At 45.8% G+C, this 18,559-nt stretch overlaps 1 protein-coding gene across 2 annotated transcripts in view; it reads right to left on the reverse strand.

Moving 5' to 3' along the window:
• cadm3 (cell adhesion molecule 3) overlaps positions 1 to 18,559 on the reverse strand; it is an 81,006-nt gene continuing 62,447 nt past the window's right edge. The window contains exons 6-11 of one of the 2 annotated variants that reach the window (XM_034614002.1): positions 13,245 to 13,415; positions 12,582 to 12,672; positions 6,004 to 6,176; positions 4,641 to 4,662; positions 2,029 to 2,154; positions 1 to 446 (exon numbers count right to left, since the gene is read on the reverse strand). In XM_034614002.1, the coding sequence (XP_034469893.1) occupies positions 401 to 446; positions 2,029 to 2,154; positions 4,641 to 4,662; positions 6,004 to 6,176; positions 12,582 to 12,672; positions 13,245 to 13,415 (629 nt within the window). In that variant the 3' untranslated portion in view covers positions 1 to 400. The remainder of the gene's footprint in view (positions 447 to 2,028; positions 2,155 to 4,640; positions 4,663 to 6,003; positions 6,177 to 12,581; positions 12,673 to 13,244; positions 13,416 to 18,559) is intronic. The other variant, XM_034614001.1, reaches the window with a different exon arrangement.

An 18,559-nucleotide genomic window follows, 5' to 3' on the forward strand; every position in this document is an offset into this window, starting at 1 on the left:
TGTGTGTGTGTGTGTGTGTGTGTGTCTGTGTGTGTGAGTGTGTAACCTCAGTTTGTCCGTATGTTCAAGTGCAAAATCTCACTTCCCTGTATCAATGCAAAGAGGGTAGTACCAAGTCGAAGCTCAACTCATCGCTTTATGCTGCCCACAGTTCTTCCCCTCCCTTCCCCTCCCGTCATCCCTCCGACCGAGTGAAGAACTGAAGCGTCGAGAAAACAAAATGGAGGTTTTTCTCCCCCCTTCACTCCTCCCCATCCCCACTACCACACGTCCTCCAACTTTTCCATCTCCTCCTGCCCTCCTTTTCTCCACTGCTCCCTCCTCTGTCTAGATGAAGTACTCCTTCTTGTCCTCTGCTCCAGAGGTGCCTCCCTCTGCGTTGATGATGGCCGTGTCGGCGTCAGGGGCGTCGTCCGAGCCCTTTGCTTCGTGGGTCAGATACGTCCCTGTGGAAGGAGAGAGAGTGAGAGAGTGAGAGAGGGAGGGAGGGGGATGATGGGTTTGCTGAGTCAGCAGAAGTCAAACTCTGGCCCTGACAGAAGACAGAGTCCCGGTGGTTATGTCTAAATCATTGTTTTTAATGGTTTAAGTTTTCTTTAGTTTGGGTGCACAGTAGGAGACAAACTCCTGAAAACACATAATTCAAAGGTCAAAGGGTCAGACTCTACATAACGTTGACTACATCCCAGAAGCGTTTTTCTGCAGCTCTCAGTGACACAAGTTACTGTTTTTATCAACCGGAAGAATTGAATAACTTTGATTAATGCATGTTGTACATAACTGATAAAGCAAATGTTGGTACCAGTTCAGCGTCTGAGCAAAAACTCTCTCGCTGCATCGACCAGGAAGAGGTGAAAGTCATCAATCGGGCGTCTGTGACTTTGACCAGTCAAGGAGTGACCAAGGAAGAAATTTACATCCGATGCCAGAGGCCATCTTTGAACAGAGACGGGGTTTACGACCTATCCCCCAAAGTATGACAAATATGATCGCCTGTTATTACGTGCCCGCCCCGACTCGGACAACCATCCATTTGATGGTGAAGACCCTGAGATGTCATTGAAAGAAGCCGAAAGATAGAAAGTGTAATTCAGGGTTAGACTATTTTCTCAAACTACTTTTAAAGGGTCATTGAATCAAGGATATACTTATTTGTTATAGAATATGAGTGCACGTTATATTTATCTGTTGCTTTGTGCTAAATAAATCTCAATTCATTCTTATTGTTGTTGTCCTCTGCTGGCCCACAGCCTGAAACACATGCAGGCATCAGACAGCGTCACACTATCATTTCACACGCACGCCTCCGAACAGGTGCCTGAACCAACCAGAGGGAGTCGCTAGTACATCGACATGATCCCTAACAGACCTGGCACCATGTTAACACCGGGCGCCAGGCGATCGTGTTCAATATTCTGACCCAGCTGGAGGCACCGGAGCCTGGGAGTGAATCTGGCAAACTTTGGTGTTGGTGGCGGTGGGTAATGGGCTATCAACTGCGCCACCTGGGGGCCAAAACCTGTCGATATTACCATTTAAATTTCCCCTGCTGGACTGGAGACATTTGAATGTGCTTTGTTCCTGTTTGTTTATATTCCAAAAGCAATTTTTTGAGAAGTGAGTGAGAGAGAGAGCAGAGCACAGGAGCTGATGTGAGTACGAAGGCAATTAAATCTCTTCCACATCACTTTGAATCCCATATTTGATCATTTAATTGAAAATACGCAGCAGAGACGTTGCTCGTGTCAGGAAATCTAATCTCGCAGGAAGTTGTGTGACCCAAAATGTGTTAAAAGGCAATGAATAAACATCCTCTTCATTCACTTTCTTCTTCTGCTTTGAGGGTAAAACAAGTGAGGCTTGTGCTTTGAATATATATTTGGGCATTTGCATTTCTTTGTTGTTTTTTAAGTGTAGGATCCTGTCTTGGTTCGTATTTGTATCCATATTTATGCAAGTGTATCTCCATGTATTGTCAAGCATGCACGTGCACGTGTCCGTGTGCGGGTGTGTCTGTGAGCAGGTGACCTTTGTGTCTGATGAGGTATCTGCCGAGGACGATGAGGAGGCAGAGCAGAATGAAGACGATAACAGCCACCACCCCTCCGATCACAGCGTGGTCCACCCCCGAAGAGGTCAACATGGCTGTGGGGTCTTGAGAAGGAGAGGAGGAGAGGAGAGGAGGAGAGGAGGAGAGGAGAGGGTTGAAGGTGAAAGGTGTGGTTAAGAAAAGGACGTGGAAGTCATGCGAGAGAGATGGACAGAATGGATGAGGAAGAAACAGAGAAAACAGCGAGAGAAAAGGAGGAGGAGACATTGAGAAATAGGCAGAAAGAGGGAAAAAGACTCAAAGAGATTGAGGGAAAAGGGGGTGGTGGAGGAAATTTGGCGGAAACAGGAGACGGATGATGAAAGGCAGCAGAAATAGAGAAAGAGAGAGAGAGAGAGAGAGAGAGAGAGAGAGAGAGAGAGAGAGAATAATGGGGAGAGTGAGGAGAAAGCAGAAGAAGAGAAGAAAACAAAGAACAGGGAAGCAGAGAACTCTTGTCAGTACATTATACCCAGGCACAGATGCAAAGCTTCAGAACACAGAGACAAGGATAAGAGAAAAAACCAGGCGAAAGAAAAGAGGCCACCGTGTCACCCTCCGCCCATTAAAAATGATCCGTGACTCACATGCAGCACGATGCGCAAGTTCGACCCGCCCAGTCCCAGAGACTCGTGGGGACAAACACTGATGATGTTGGGTGAAATCCTTACCGCTAATTCAGGCCAGGGTCATTTACATTTTTTTCCACATTCACTGAAGTATTATTATGCTCTTCTGTGGATTAAGAGACTCGTAGTTTGAGGTGGGATCACCGACCGGGGGGAACAGGCAGCTGCACCTATGCCCCCAGACCTCCAGGAGTCCCTAGACCTCCAGAGCCCCCGAAGCACCAGATTCAATCTTTAGAATAATCTGATTGAACACAAATTATCTGCTAGTTAAACCAGACATGGGTTAAACGAGCAGAAAATGTTTAACCCATGTTAAAAATGTGAAAATGTGCTTTGCGTTGATTATCAATATATTAGTAACTCTTACTAATTACTTATTTACTAAAAGTACCAGGAATTGTATTAATAATATCCTTTAGAAATATACTTGTTTTAATTATCTGTATGATTAAGTATTATTTCAATTTCAAAATATAAAAATGTTCTTTTACTTGGAGAAACTTGTAAAACAAACTCTTTTTGGAGATTCAGGATTTTCACCCACCAACCGATATTAGATCATTTCCCCCGATCTGCCTCGTTTCAGACCCTCTGGCTTCTCGCCCCTTGGAGAATAACATTTTCTACATCGTTTATTTCGCCTGACTTTTCCTAACGGATCAAACGTTGGGTGTCAATTTAAAATCACAGAGAAAGGCACAACTCAAAAGCAGCACTTCTTATAGTGAAAGGCATCAAAAGGGAGCTGAACAAAGAGGCTGATTTGCACTTGGTGAATGTTGGAGGGGGTCAAACCGATGAAGAGGACGAGGATTCAACCAGTCAGAGGAAGAAAACTTGGCTTGTACACCCAGTCAGAGCACAGGAGTGAGAGATCAGAGGCACAGCAAACAGCCATGAACAAACAGATATGCAGACGAAACTGAAACTGAGGAGGGAAGGAAGGGAAACACGACCAACCGAGACACCAACAGGTGGAAATGACCGACGGTGGAGGAACAAGACACATTTCAGCCAGTTAGAGAAGTGAAGGAGCACGACAACAACCAACCAGAGGCCAGCCACATACAGAGAACAGGGAGAAGAGGGGGGGGGGGGGGTGAGAGGGTGGTGGAGGTGTGGAGCGGAGTCAGAATGACACATACACACACACACACACACGCACACACACACACACACTCGCTCTGGCTGGCCGGTGTGGAGGTGAGAGGGGCATGCTGACGAGGCGAGACGAATGAGAATGAGCCCATAAATCCTGCTGTCAGCATCAAAGAAAAGCAGACAAGACCCGAGAACACCTCGAAGCCTGGCCCCTCCCTCCCCGGTGCTACACACACACACACACACACACACACACACACACACACACACACACACACACACACACACACACACACACACACAAACACACACACAAACATGGCAGTGGAAGTGAAACACTGTGTAAATGACTTGTACCACTTAAGGGGTCATGCTAGTGTGTGCATGTCTTTGTGAGATGGATGTGAGAGAGCGTGGGTGCGAATACTGTGAATGTGTCACATGTGAGGGAGTGGTGTGTGTGTGTGTGTGTGTGTGTGTGTGTGTGTGTGTGTGTGTGTGTGTGTGTGTGGTGTGTGTGTGGGTGTGTGTGTGTAGTGTGTGTGTGTGTGTGTGTGTGTTGTTGAGCTCATCTGGCATGTATGGGCAACAACAAAGAATTACGTGGGCAGGAATATGAAATATTCATCCTCTGCTCTGAAGTTCAAAGGGTCCCCAGACTATAAAATATTTTTTCATCCAGAGTAAGAGACAGAGATAAAACAGACAGAAGTACAGACAGTCAGACATACAGACGGACGGACAGACAGACAGGCAGGTGGAAGGAAAGTTAGAAACACAGAAAGTCAGAACACAGGTGACTGGTGAAAACGTTATACCTGGGATGTTGTCTGCAGCAGTCTTCTCAAGTGGATGAGTAGATGGATTGGTAGATGTTTAGATGTTTGGATGGATGAAGTGATGAATGGATGGAAGAGTGTGTGTTGGGGGGTTGGACGGTTAGGTATCATTAACAGGAGGGAGAGGGAAACAAGAAAGAAAAACATCAAACAGTTTTGACACATTTTTTCCACTTTTTCCTTCATCAGGTGTCCCAACAATTTTTGTGAGTCAGTCTTTGTGGCCAGTGTGTGTGTGTGTGTGTGTGGTGTGTGTGTGTGGGTGTGTGTGTGTGTGTGGTGTGGTGTGTGTTGTATGTATAAACAAACGCTGCACATTCACAGTTTGTGTATTGAGGGGACAGGAAAGAAGCAGAAGAACTAACGTGACCGGTGTTTGTTTTTCTGCTCCATTACTAAGCTCCTCATAAACTCTCTTGTTTGCAAGTGTGTGTCCAAGTGTGTAACTCAGATGGTTTTACCTGTGAAAGTGTAAACTCCATTCAGCTGGACGGAAACTGGGAGAGTAGGGGAGGGAGGAGGCGGGGAGGAGGAGGAGGAGGAGGGAGGGAGTGGCAGTGATGGAGCAATGCTTGCAGGAGAGAGGAGGGGTGGCCGGGGAGGATGAAGGGGAGAATGGCAAGTCGGGAAAGAGGGCCGTTTGAGAGAGCGGTGGTGGATGAAATCGGAGATGGTGGTCAACACGTCAGCCTCCGAGGGGGTGGGAGTAGGAGTAGGAGAGGGGGAGGGGGAGGAGGAGGAGGCGGAAGTGGATTCAGAGCTGGAGGCTGAAGTGGATTCAGAGCTGGAGGCAGATAAGAGACTTCAGTGGGGGAGCGGTAGGAGGGGAAGACGAGGATTCGGAGGAGAAGACGTAGATGATCGGAGGGGGAGACGTAGATATCGGAGGGGGAAGACGTAGATATCGGAGAGGTCAGTGGAGGGGGAGGTAGTGTCCGGTTGTCTGGGTCCCGAAGATCTTTGGAGGAGGAGCGAGGCAAAGCAAAGCGCAAAAAAGTAGGCATGGATCGAACGAAACGGGACACAAGAACGTTACCAAGGGGAGAGAAGCGCACGGACGAGCGAAAGCGGTTGGATGGTGAGCGGTGGCGGTTGTGGTGGCGCGGAAGGATGAGAAAAAACAAAAACAAAAGAAAAACAGGAGGAAAGAAACAAAAGTAAATCAGAAGAGAAGAAACGATGGAAGAAGTACAAGCATAGCCACAAAGAAATAAAAAATAAAAACGTGATGAAGAAACGTAGAAGAAGACAATCCCAACCCTGTCACATTAAATCCATCCCTCTCTTCTTCATGTCCTTCCCACCACACATTCCCTTCCCTCCTTTCACTCTTTCTCGTTACCTTGCACCAGGAGTGTGTACTCCCCCTGGCTGTTGCCGATGCCGTTGTCCGCTTGGCAGAGGTAGACGCCATTATCTGATTTGTTGAGCATCTCGAATTGTAGAAGAGCACCGTCGGCTTTGGCCAGCGAGGGGAGCTCACCATCCTTCTTCTCCCAGATGAAGGAGGCCGGCCTGAGAGAGGAGGGAGACAGAGAGCGCTGAGTTGAACTGTACATGCTCTGCACATTTTGCATAAAAAAGTCAAAAGAGAGGTGAAGTGATGAGAGGAGAAGGAAGCTGTGACGGGAGCTGCAGGAGAAAGAAAAGAGATGAAGTCATCAAGAGGGGAGTAGAGGGAGAAAGGGAAAAGGATGCTGGGGGGAACGAGGGAGGAAAAGATAAAAGCAGGGGAGTTTAGAGATGGAATGAGCAATGTAGGGGGGGGGGGTTGCAGCAGACAGTTAAAGTACAAAAAAAAGGGGAATGATGAGGAAAATGATGGAAAGAAGGATTGAGTTGGGAGGAGTGCAGCAGCTCTGGGAAGAAAAGAGCTTAAAAGAGATGGAGGGAGAAGAAGAAGATCAGCATTTCAAATCAGCCTGCGTCAAAAAAATCCATTCTGCATAACAGATTGTGTATGAGAGCGATAGCGAGACGTGCCTTGATAAAAGAATCAATTATGTAAATGCACAAGTCCTTAAGCACTGTACAGTAATTACAATGATGGGGAGTCTGAATCGAGGACAAACCTGAATGTGTTGGACTGATTAATCTCTCTTTAAATCTGGAAGAATAAAAACTAGGCAATGTGTGACCCCTCAACCGAAGCCAGTGGAGCGTCTGTCCAGCCGCTGAACCCAAAACTCTTTGAGACGGATATTTTTAAAGTGTAATCGGGTGATTCCGAGAGCCAAAACCTACAAGAACTCTAAGTTATGGCTGCAGGGCAAAATCCTCAAACTGAGTGAAAGCTAATCGTCTGCTCCCTTGACACCTGCTGCTGAGCAAACACTGGGGCGACCGTGGACTCTCCGTGAAGCTCCACGTTTTCTGTTCTTCATTTGAAGAACAGAAAACCTAACTGTGCCTAAAAAGAGCAGCTCTGGTGTGAGACAAAATGAAAAAAGGGTTAAAAATAAATATGTAAAGAAGCATTTCCCGAGTCCTGTTTGTCTACATCCTCTCGTTTACCTGCGATAAAACGCAATCCGGCGCCAATGCAGGTTCATGTGCAATTAACTGATCAATTACCTCCACGTTCCAAGGCCATAACTTGTGGTAGTGTTATTAAAGGTAATGCGCAGAAGTCAATCGCTGTTATACGGCGGGTAGTTTAAGTGCAGACCATGCTGATGATTCCCATCATGCTTGCTCCTCGTGGTTTATTCCTGCACGCTTAGGTGGAAACTTTTCAATTAGCGAGCACGGCATCGGTAAACACCGCACAAAAGTCATGATACGCTTCAAGACATTCTTTATTGCAATTATGGGAACGCTGGTGCAATATATTCCTCCTTCCTCGCAGCTGTAATCATTAGCATGAGGAAGAATGAGCTTTGGGTGGTTTGTGCTAAATTATTAATATAAAATGTGTTAAATTATGCTAGTATCTAAATATGAGTGTAATTCAACACTTAGTAACACATCCAACACGTACTGTCATCGGACCAGTATTCTTACGGTTGAGGATGAATCTGCCGTTTTTAATTTGTTCTCATTTTCACCAAATCCCTGAAAACGCCCCCATTTCTTTCTGGCTTCACTTCCCAGTCTGTTGCACTCAGTCCCATTGGTTTCTTAAGTAAATAAATAAAATAAAAAATGAAAGGAGACATATTTCTGCTCATATTCACGCGAGTAATTTAAATGAGTCTTAACACTTGAAGCTCTAATGTTGAGAAAACACATCACTTTCCTCGAACTGTCCATTGCTGAAGCTCCTCTCTTCAGGTTGAGCGCCTGTCTCTTTAAGGCCCCCCCCTCCCGATAAGTTTGCTTTGATTGGCCAGCTGACCCACTCTGTTGTGATTGGTCAACTACAGACTTAACTTTGCAGAACTGTAACATTCACAAACTAGAAAGGCTCCCAGTAGAGCTCAAGCCTCCGACAAGACCCAACAGCCCCCAGCATGAAATCACATTTTAATTATAGATGCAGATTTTTATATGGATCTGCACTGAATTGCTCACACTCATAAATATCAGTCCCCTTGACATTGCAGATTTTTCTTTCATCTAGATCAGATCTAGATTCATTCTCTGCAGGAATTTTGCGAAAACGTCAAAATAAGCCCCGTGTCTCAATGTTCAAGAAAGTAAATAAAAATCCCCTGATCCCAATCTGCACCAAAAGTTAATGTGCACGTGATTCATCAAGTAGTTTTTTGCATAATCCTGCAACTAACAGACAAACAAACTAACCCAGATGAAAACATGGCCTCCTTGATGGAGACAACAGCAAATAGAGAATACTTCTTCTTGCTGAACGCAAAAGTTAAAGAAAGTCAAACCCAACTCTTTAAATAAAGTTTAAATAAAATCCAGTTCAGTATTTCTGTGTATTTCCCCCGAACAAACAGACAAACCAATAAAACCGTAACGTCCTTAGTGGAGGTAAAAACAAATATAAACACTAGAGTGAGAGAAATACTGATATAACATCCTGTCTCAATTAAACATCGGCTCTAATCGATATCGGAACAATGACGTCTCCTCAGTTGAATTTCCAGCACCGTGTTGGTTTTTACAGCCCGTGTCTCAGCTACATTATCTTCTGACTCTCATCAGCGTCGTTTCCAGACAGAGCAGACAGTTACCCACACGAGTGCAATGATGTGGCTCACTGATGTGTTTTTAATAGTTTTTTTTGGACAACACCGAAGCGCCGCGGCACAGAGGAATAAAGCTAATCAGGCTCTGGCTGCAGAGGCGATCCTGGTTAGCGGCTTTAATTCACTGTTGCCTTTCCGTGGGATTTCTTTGACAGTAAGAGACGTGCAGAACATATCCAGCTTTACCCTTCAACAGGTCGCAGATTATCCTAATCCCGGTGAATGTCACCTGCTGTTTTCTATCCGTGGCCGTGACCTTGCACACTTAAAGAAGCTTGCACGCAATCAGTCAAAGTTATGCAAGGGCTTCTAGTTGCAAACGTGTTAAGAGAACAGTCTTAGGGAGTTTAACTTGGTTAAGTGAGTTCAAGGGAGGAAATGTGATGCGATGGCGAGCGCTCCCCTGACGTCCTGATTGAATAATGAGAAATATAATAGAATGTGAAGCACAAACCCCTTTCTCTTCTATTGGAGAGCTCCTTCCATCAGGCGTCAAGGAAACACTGAACGCAATGTGATACCATAAGTTATTGTTCTGAACCAGACAGGATGTGACCATAAAGAGGAGAGGAGAGGAGGGGAGGGGAGAGGAGAGGAGAGGAGAGAAGAGAAGAGAAGAGAAGAGAAGAGAAGAGAAGAGAAGAGAAAATTGAAGGACAGGAAACACAAGGAAAAGAAAGGAGACAAGATAAAAGAGGAGAGGACAGGAGACAGGAGACAAGAGAAGAAGAGAGGAGAGGAGAGGAGACGAGAGGAAAGGAAAGTAAACAAGAGGAGATAAAAAGGAAAGGAAAGTAAACAAGAGGAGAGAAGATGACAGGAGACAAGAGGTGAGAAGAGAAAAGGAAACGTAAGGAAAAGGAAAGGAGACGAGAGAAGAGATGAGAGGAGAGAAGAGGAGAAGAAAGTAAACTAGAGGAGAGAAGAGGAGAGGAAGAGGATACTGAGTTTGATTGGGGGAGGGGGGGGGGCAGATGAGGAGGAGGAGAGGGGGAGCTGAGTGACTGGGTGTGTCGGAGGAGAGGTGTTGTCACGGTGATTGGGTTTTGACTGACAGCTGTGGAGGGGGTAACCTGTATCTGATGTGATTGGACAATAGCTCTTCCACAAGCGGCGGTGCACATAACTGAGCACCCCCCCCCCCCTCCTCTCTCTCTCTCACACTAGCGTCCTCCTGTTCGCTCTCCCTCTATCTGTCTTAGTCATTCGCTGCTTGTCACCAAATCTTTCTGTCTCCCCTCCGCCCACGCTCCCCCCCCCCCCCAACCCCTCTCTCCTATTGGTTTGTTTTCGTTCCCTCGCCACCTTGCCTTCCCCTCATTGTCTCTCCTCTTCCGTAGCCACATATTTTCATTTAGGTTGTTTGTTTTGTTTGCACACGGCCTTCTGTCACTGTGCGGTTGCTTTTATCCAAAGCTCGCTCCGTGTTCCATGTGAGTTAAGCACATTTTTAGAATGGGCCGATCCCCGTGGGAGCTGAACCCTGAATCCGTGCGCCGGCAGGGGCCATTTGTAACTGCACGGATCTATTTATTACCACAGAGCCGGATCACTTCCCATACAGAACATACAGTCCTTCATTAAATGGACGCTTTCATCCACGGCGTCTAATTGTACCACAAATAAACAGTTTCTAGCATCGGAAGTCGCCCTGGGAATTGAATCAGCTCAGTGTTCATACCTCACTTCTTCTCCTGTCTATAATTTATCGACTCATTCCACGCTGCCTGTAAAAGCGTGTACATTCGATGACAGTCACCTCTCCCCCCCCCCCCCCCCCCCCTCCTATCTGTTCCAGCCGCCAATCAAACTAACTGGCTGGTCTTACTCCTTCGCCAGTGCTGTGACGAGCTGACATGGGCGGGGGGGAGGAGGAGAGAGGAGGAGGGGGAAAACGAGGAGGAGGGATGGGGGGATGTTTAGAGGGGAAAAGGTGCGAGGAGAGATAGAGGAGAGTTATAGGGAAGGACGTGGTGGAGGAGGAGGAGGAGGAGGAGGATGATGGGCAGGGCGGGGAGGCGTCGTGACTAGACGGAGCGGAGCGAGCGAGCTGTGAGTGACACAGCGGCGGAGAGAGGTACACGGTGATGGAGGGAGGCAGGGAGAGGAGGAGGAGGAGGAGGAGGAGGAAGAGGAGGAGGAGGGAGTGGATCAATAGGAGCAGTTGGCTGGAGGTTCATCTATAATGCAGAAAGGCCAGGGGAAGGAGTGCACTTGTGTGGGCAGGGTTTAAGACGCATGGTTTCAGTTTGCTTGTGTGCGTGTGCACGGCGTATCAGCGAAACATGCGAGCAGGTGTTTTCCCGTTAACTGCGTCTAAGTGTGCTCGTGTGCGTGTCGTGTTGTAACAAGTGACTACTCTCTCAGGAAGGTGTCAGGAATTGAACACGTTAAAGTGTGAGTGCTTACAAGTGTGTCCCTGTGTGTGAGTGTGTGTCGCTGCTGTGTGTCTGCACATGTCGCCCATCTGTGCATTATTTAAGGATTTCTCTCCTCTGTTTTACGATTGCGTACCTGCCAAGTATTTTGACACACATTCAGTAAATAAATGTGGGTGTGTTAAAATATGTGCGTATTTCATTAACCCTAGTGTGAAGCCTCTGGAATAATATATGTCATGAAACCTTTTAATGGTAAAAGATTTGATTACAAACCGACCGGATCTGTTTGTGAGAATCAAGGCTTCTATAAATATGTTTTATTGGAGGAAACAAAGGGCCAAGTTCTATGCAAGAGGTTTATCTATTACATCTTTTACAGCTAAATCTGCAGGTGTGCACGCAGGTTCTTTAAACTGCAGCTGCGTCATGTTCGACTGAGGCGCCCTCTCACCTGGAGCCGTCTGCCACGTTCATGTGTGTCACGTTTCAATCACTGTCGATCGGAGCCGCAGCCAATTAAAGCGTTAGTGTTTTTTTCTGCTGTGTTACACGCACTAAGGTTTATTAATAATACTGTCAAGAAATCACAGCTGGATGAAGTGAAGGTGACAGATTACATGAGAACACGAGAAGGCTTCAAACGCACACACTGTATATAAAGATGACATGACAGCTCCTTGTAAGTGAAGTCAAGCAAGCTTGATCGCCTCCTGGTGGCTGGCTGCAATACTGGCTATAAACTCTGCCTCCTCCATGTAAGTGAATGGGACATAAGAATAAGAAAATTAAAAGACACACTGCACGTTAAATTCATTTTTGGCAAAGATGTTTTCTGTGGTTTTGAGGTGGTTTTTTTATCACACTGATGTTTGTCCACGTTTCTGAAGGTTTGAATTAGTTATTTGATGCTATTAGATGGGAGTGAAATGTCATGATTGACAGCTGAGACTGACAGCTCCACATCAAGCTGGTGTATATTTGTACTTCAACATCCTCTAACATCCCATAAATTAATCAAAAGAAGTCGGACATGCAGAGAAGTGGTGATATCACAAACTGCCTGGAAATGTTGGAAAGGTGATTATTGCTTTTTTTTTTTTGTAATACAACTTACGCATATGCTTTAAAGGATGCCGTTAAGAAGTAGTTAACTTTTATTTATTCCCCTTAAAATCTGTATTTTATACCATTAAACAAACCGATAATCGTGGCTCTTTAAATGAGATGTGACATTGCCTGCTGTCTCTGTGAGTGTCCTGACACCTGTGCCTGCATATGTGTGTGTGTGCAAGTGTGAACACATGCTGCGAGGGTGTGTGAGCGCAGAGACAGTGTGTTTGCATGTTTGTGTACTTCTTTCACGTGTGCGTGTGTGTGTCTCTTACTCTGGGTTGCTGTTGCCCACACACTTGAGATAGAACTTCTCCCCCTCTCTGGGCAAATCGCTCTCAGGCTGGATCTCTGCGTTTGGGGCATCTGTGGAAGAGAAAACACACAAACACCCAAACACACAAACACACATACACACACACAGTAACGTTACACAACATTCATGAGTTTAAACCATAGAGAGAAAGCCCCTCATTCATCCCCGTCTCCCTCTAGTCCCGTCTGCTTCCTGTAGGCGTCACCATCCCTCTGCCTCCCACAATGACATAACTGCTTATACAACGGCATCACGTTCCCTCGGCGACGCAGTACCGCGGCCCCCCCCACTGGGTGGCAGCACCAGCACAGAGTCCAGCGAGGCTCCATTTATAGTTTCATTTCAAATGATAACTCTCCTTTTCCGCTCTGACTCAACTCTGGGCAAGTGCACACGCAGAGGAAGGTTAAGTTCCTGTGTGGTCATTATTACAGGGAGCTAATGTGAAATTGCCGGTGCAGAGATCAAACTGCGGAGGGGAGGGATGTGCATGTACTGCTCAATAAAGAGAGGAGCAAGGGAGAAATGAAAACCAGTCCGAGGTCCTGCTTTACATTTCCTGTCCTCTACCTCTCTCGCTGACCCCCCCTCCTCCCTTTCCCACATGTCCCAGTTGACTCACACAGCACCCGCAGAGCCTGCTCGCTCCTCTTGTCCCCGGGGGCCAGCGACGGATGGTCGACGGCACAGGTGATGAGGGCCTTGTCGTCGTCGCGGCTCACGTCCAGCGTCAGCTCGCTGCTCACGTTGTATGTGAGGTCGTCGGGGACCTGCTCCGCATCGTTTGGGCGCCCTGTAGGTGAAGAGGGACGAGAAGAGCAGGGGACAGTCAGGAGGAGGAGGAGGAGGAGGGAGGGCGTCTGCGTCTTAACCGGCAGTGACAAAATAAATACACAACACATAAGCTGTGAAGGAGAAACACACCCTTTACAGTAATTAGGATGAGGTGGTTTCACGGTGTGGAAGTGTACAGAGGTGCAATGACCCCCATTTGTTCCCATTAAATGAAAAATGCCTTTTGTGCAGTTACCTCGTGCCCTTCTGCATCTGCCATGATACGCCACGTGCACTTTAGGTGTAACAATCGCATCTCTGCACTTTTTACAGCAATATCACACCTTTTCTCTTTCTCCCCCTGCTGACTCATTCGGTGATGTATATAGTTATATTCAAGGAGACGTCCCATCACGTCAAACCTGCAGCTCCACATCTTGTCTGCAAGGTGACAAGGTCTTGCAGGAGAAACATGACTCAGATGTTTGTTCTTCTCTTGGTCTTGGCCACATATGACATGTGATTTGAGCAAAAGGGTTATTGATGAGTCCCTCCACACAAATTCACTACTGATAAACATCAAGTAACCAAAACTGTTCCAGCTCCTAAAACGTGAGGATCTGCTGCATTTCGTTATGATATATGAATGTAAATTATTGTATATATTTAGATTTTTGAACTGACGGTGAGAAGAAAATGATACATTTTATAGATTTTTGTTATTAATCAATTAACGGAAATAACCACATATCTCTGAATTTGTCTGTTTAATGTCATGAATCCCGTCTCATCCATGTTAGCGGATGGGACACGGACAAAATTAATTAAATCAAAGTACATGTGTTCATTTTTCCTGCAGGTTTGGTTTTAAGTAGTTACTTGATGCTATAAAAACATCATGATTGACAGCTTGGACTGCGATTGGTCAAGTGCATGAGTCAGCCGGACCTTGGTGCCGTGGCCCCCCCCCCCCCCCCCCCCCCCCCCCCCCCCCCCCCCCCCCCCCCCCCAGCACGATCCCTATCCTGGATATTTTGGCATCATTCTTTTACAACGGGAGGAAGTAGAGACACTACATTTATTTTTGATTCATATCTCTTGAGTTTGTTCTTTTTGCAATGCTCCTGAACTGACTAAATTTTTAAGGGGCTCAAACAAGACGAGTTTCTTCTCGTAGCACGACTTCTCATATTCCCTCAGTCTAACGTCCTGCAGCAGCCTCCTGGATCATGGGAAAACTTCTAAAGAAAAATTTCAATCTCAAAGCCACTTCATGCGATCCTCAAAAGTCAATGTTGCATGTCAGCAGCTCCAAATGGCAGTGAGCGCTAACCGAACAGGGGTCTGAGCTCCCTCGCGGTACCCGGAGCCCCTGAAATGTAACATCAGTAAACTGCACACAGCGCTCTCATGTTTACTAACCAGGCCAGTCTGTGATGTTCCATGCTGACGGACACCAAAGGGACGAGCGAGGCTCCTCTAACGCTGCTAAGTCCAACTTTTCCTCGGACTCTCCCTTGCTGTTGCTTAGGAGATAACTTTTATTTCCCAGGGTATAATACCACAGAACAGAATTCAACTCTGGCAAGTGAAGAGAATCCACAGCATCTTAACTGCAATCTGTTGCAGACCATATTTTTTCTTAAATTAGAGTTATGAAACAGGTCTGTTGTTTTTTCACCGTGTTATAATATTCACAGATTCTCATAAGAAAAGCTCGTCTCGCTGTTTGCTTTTGTTTCCCCTTCCTTTTTAATTTTCTGGCAGCCGCCCGCAGTCTGAGCGGGATCCCAACAGGAGGAGCAGGTGTAAGTGGGGCTGAGCGGCAGCGGCGGCGCCACAGTCAGACAGAGTGTGAAAGCATAAACACAGTGGAGACTGTCATCCGGAGATTGCACTCTATTGTAAGGAATATCAAACTGGGCGGTCGGAGCGTGAAAGTGGCTGGTGAATCTTGGAGGGCGGACCAGAACCTTATCACTTTCTCCTGCATGGAGTCCCCCCCACACACACACACACACACACACACACACACACACACACACACACACACACACACACACACACACACACACACACAGGGGTTCACACAGGTTCACACATGTACACACACAAGCAGGAGCGCATGTAGGTCAAGCTCATGAATAACATATACACAGAGGAGACAGAGATAGCAGTGGGGAAGCTGGTTAGAAAACACACACACACACACACACACACACACACACACACACACACACACACACACGTCTTTTCTTCTGTCTCACTTTTACAATCACTCAAACACACAGATATTATAGATGTCTCCTCCTCCCCCCCCCCCCTCCAGAGAACTCTTCAAATACCACTGAATCTAATGACATCTCTCTTTTTATTACCATAACCAGTCCTCTGACCTGCGGAGAAAATTAGTTTACTTTCCAGGAGCATTTCAAAAATCCTATGCCACTCAGAGGAGTCTTTTCGTCACTGTCTGTCTCTCACTGTGCCCCCGTCTCTCTCTCTCTCTCTCTCTCTCTCTCTCCCTCTCTCCCTCTCTCTCTCTCTCTCTCTCTCTCTCTCTCTCCCTCTCTCCCTCTCTCTCTCTCTCTCTCTCTCTCCCTCTCTCCCTCTCTCTCTCTCTCTCTCTCTCTCTCTCTCTCCCTCTCTCCCTCTCTCTCTCTCTCTCTCTCTCTCTCTCTCTCTCTCTCTCTCTCTCTCTCTCTCCCTCTCTCTCTCTCTCTCTCTCTCCCTCTCCCTCTCTCTCTCTCTCTCTCTCTCTCTCTCTCCCTCTCTCTCTCTCTCTCCCTCTGCACACACAGACAGTCTATCGCCTTTATTAAAGACCGTGGATCTGCAAAAAACAGACTAGGGAATGAAGAAACCCGGTTTGTTTACTTACCGACTCCTGTGTACACTATTTTTTTTCGAAATCATACAATTGAGTTTTAATACGTTTTTCAGGCCCAAGGGGTCACGGGAGCCGGCTCCACACATTCATTACTGGGGGGAAAAAATAAGATTCAGTCAGTTTTAAGTGTTTTTTCTCCCAAGACGGCAGTGATGCACATTTATTCATAATTCACAAATCCTCAGTTCATTTTTGGATCATCAGGGCGGAGGTGCGTGTCAGCGGCTGCAAGCGGAGCAACAAGCAATTTGGCCATGAGAGCAGTAACAGGCCGTGTTATGATACTACATATAAATGAATAGAGTCTACATCTGAAAAGGTCGGATCATTTAAATTAAGAAAAACAAATCGTGCATGTTTTAAAAATGCAGATTTGTTTTTACCCAATTTCAGAGCTACATGTATTTCTCTCCAACCTTGCAGGATAGCGTTAAATTGAAAAATGTATTCGACAATTTAGCAGTGACATCTCTCAACTGAAATATTGTCCTGGGAGTTTTTATTTTGAATACGGGGGGATATTGCTCCCCCCATGTGTATTTCAGTGGATCAGCCACAGTAGCCAGGAAGTTGTTACTGGAAACGGTGGGGGAATCTTAATTTAAAATATAATTTCTCAGTGCTGTGAGCAACGAAAACTCAAATTCTATTTCTGGGGGGTAATCTCAGCACCTGGACAAATAAAATGAAATCTATGTGCATAGCTGGATGTTATTTAAATTGAGCTGATGGGCAGGTATAATTAAAACCTGCTGTAAACTATCTACTCAACAGAAAACGGCAAATTTAGAGACGAGCTAATGAACATAGTGGAGCGTTTAGTGGAGAAGTGTTCATCAGGCGGACGGATACATGAGTGGATGAATGCTGATACTGCTCCATAGAACCGTACACGCCAATTATTACCGTGTAACTCGTTCCCCACGTCGTCTTTAAGAGGGAATAACACGTCTGATGGTCGCATGTTGTTTCTGCTTTTCCCGTTTCAGCAGATGGGACGTGGACCAAATTAATTAAATCAAACCACAGGTGAAATGAATCTTCTGAAAGACGGTGTTGGTTTAGGTTTTGGTTTTTATGACGTGGATGTTTGTAAAAGTTTTCATGTTCTGATGAGTTTGGTTTCAATTAGTTGTTTGACGCTGTAAAAACATCGTGATTGACAGCTTAGGCTGATTGGACTTTGATACCAGGGTCCTACGCAACGATCATTATCTGGGAGGTGGAGACACTTCATCCATTTTTATTTACAGTTTACGTTGTAGAGGTAGAAATAAAGTCTCCTGCAGGTTAAATCCATTAAAAACTACAGTGTATTTAGTTTTGATTAATTAATTTATCTACAAACCACGATTCACTTTCCGTCCTCAACTCATCATGTCGGTCCATTTAATATTAGTTTATTATATCATTGCCTTATTACATGGTGATGTGACACTTTACTAATATGATTCATAAATATCAAATAATCTGCAAAGTTTACAAAGTTCACAAATTATAAAATCATTACAAAAACATCACATCATCAGTTATGGTTTTAATGACTGATAAACCATGAAATATATATATATATTAATATTCAATTATATTTTTCCAGAATTAGTAAACGAGAAGTGCAGTGTTCTCCTTATTTAAATATTGAAGCTTGACGATACTCCAGCACTTACTGAAAATTTAATGGCGTGCCCACATTTTTCTATAAAACTTTCTACGACTAGAACGAGAAGGTGGGCGATCGCCACATCCGTGAGAATAACTTCCCCCCCGGTGGTGATGCGATGCAGATGAGGTGCTGGTGCTGCTGACGCTTCAGCCCTCAAGCGCACAATACACCATAAAATAATCATATTCGGAGAATCCCCCCCAAAAAATGGATGAAGTAATTACCGCGTGCAGCACGTTGGGCTCTTTCAGGAGCTGTGGCCGGATCAGAGGTGAAGGAATAAGTCAATTAATTGATTAGTCTCGTAAAAAACCTTTTTAGACGTGTTATATCTTGTGTGGAATAACCCAAAATAAAGCAGTTTAGATGAATTGGGATTCCCCACAGTCACCTGAGCCGAGGAGAAACACATTTTTGATTTGAATGTGAAACTTACAAAGCCCCCCCCCCCCGAAGGGAATCGAGGATTACTTTTGCTTTCTCTCTCTCGCAACATGTTTTGCGACAGGGACGGGGCGCAGCTTGTATTAACTGCATCAGGCCGGGGTCAGATACAGACACAAAAAAGCCAGACGCCTGTCGGGTCCGGGTCGGGCTTGGGTAGTTTTCT

The sequence above is a fragment of the Hippoglossus hippoglossus genome, chromosome 17 (assembly GCF_009819705.1).
Source record: "Hippoglossus hippoglossus isolate fHipHip1 chromosome 17, fHipHip1.pri, whole genome shotgun sequence".
Taxonomy (NCBI): Eukaryota; Metazoa; Chordata; class Actinopteri; order Pleuronectiformes; family Pleuronectidae; genus Hippoglossus; species Hippoglossus hippoglossus.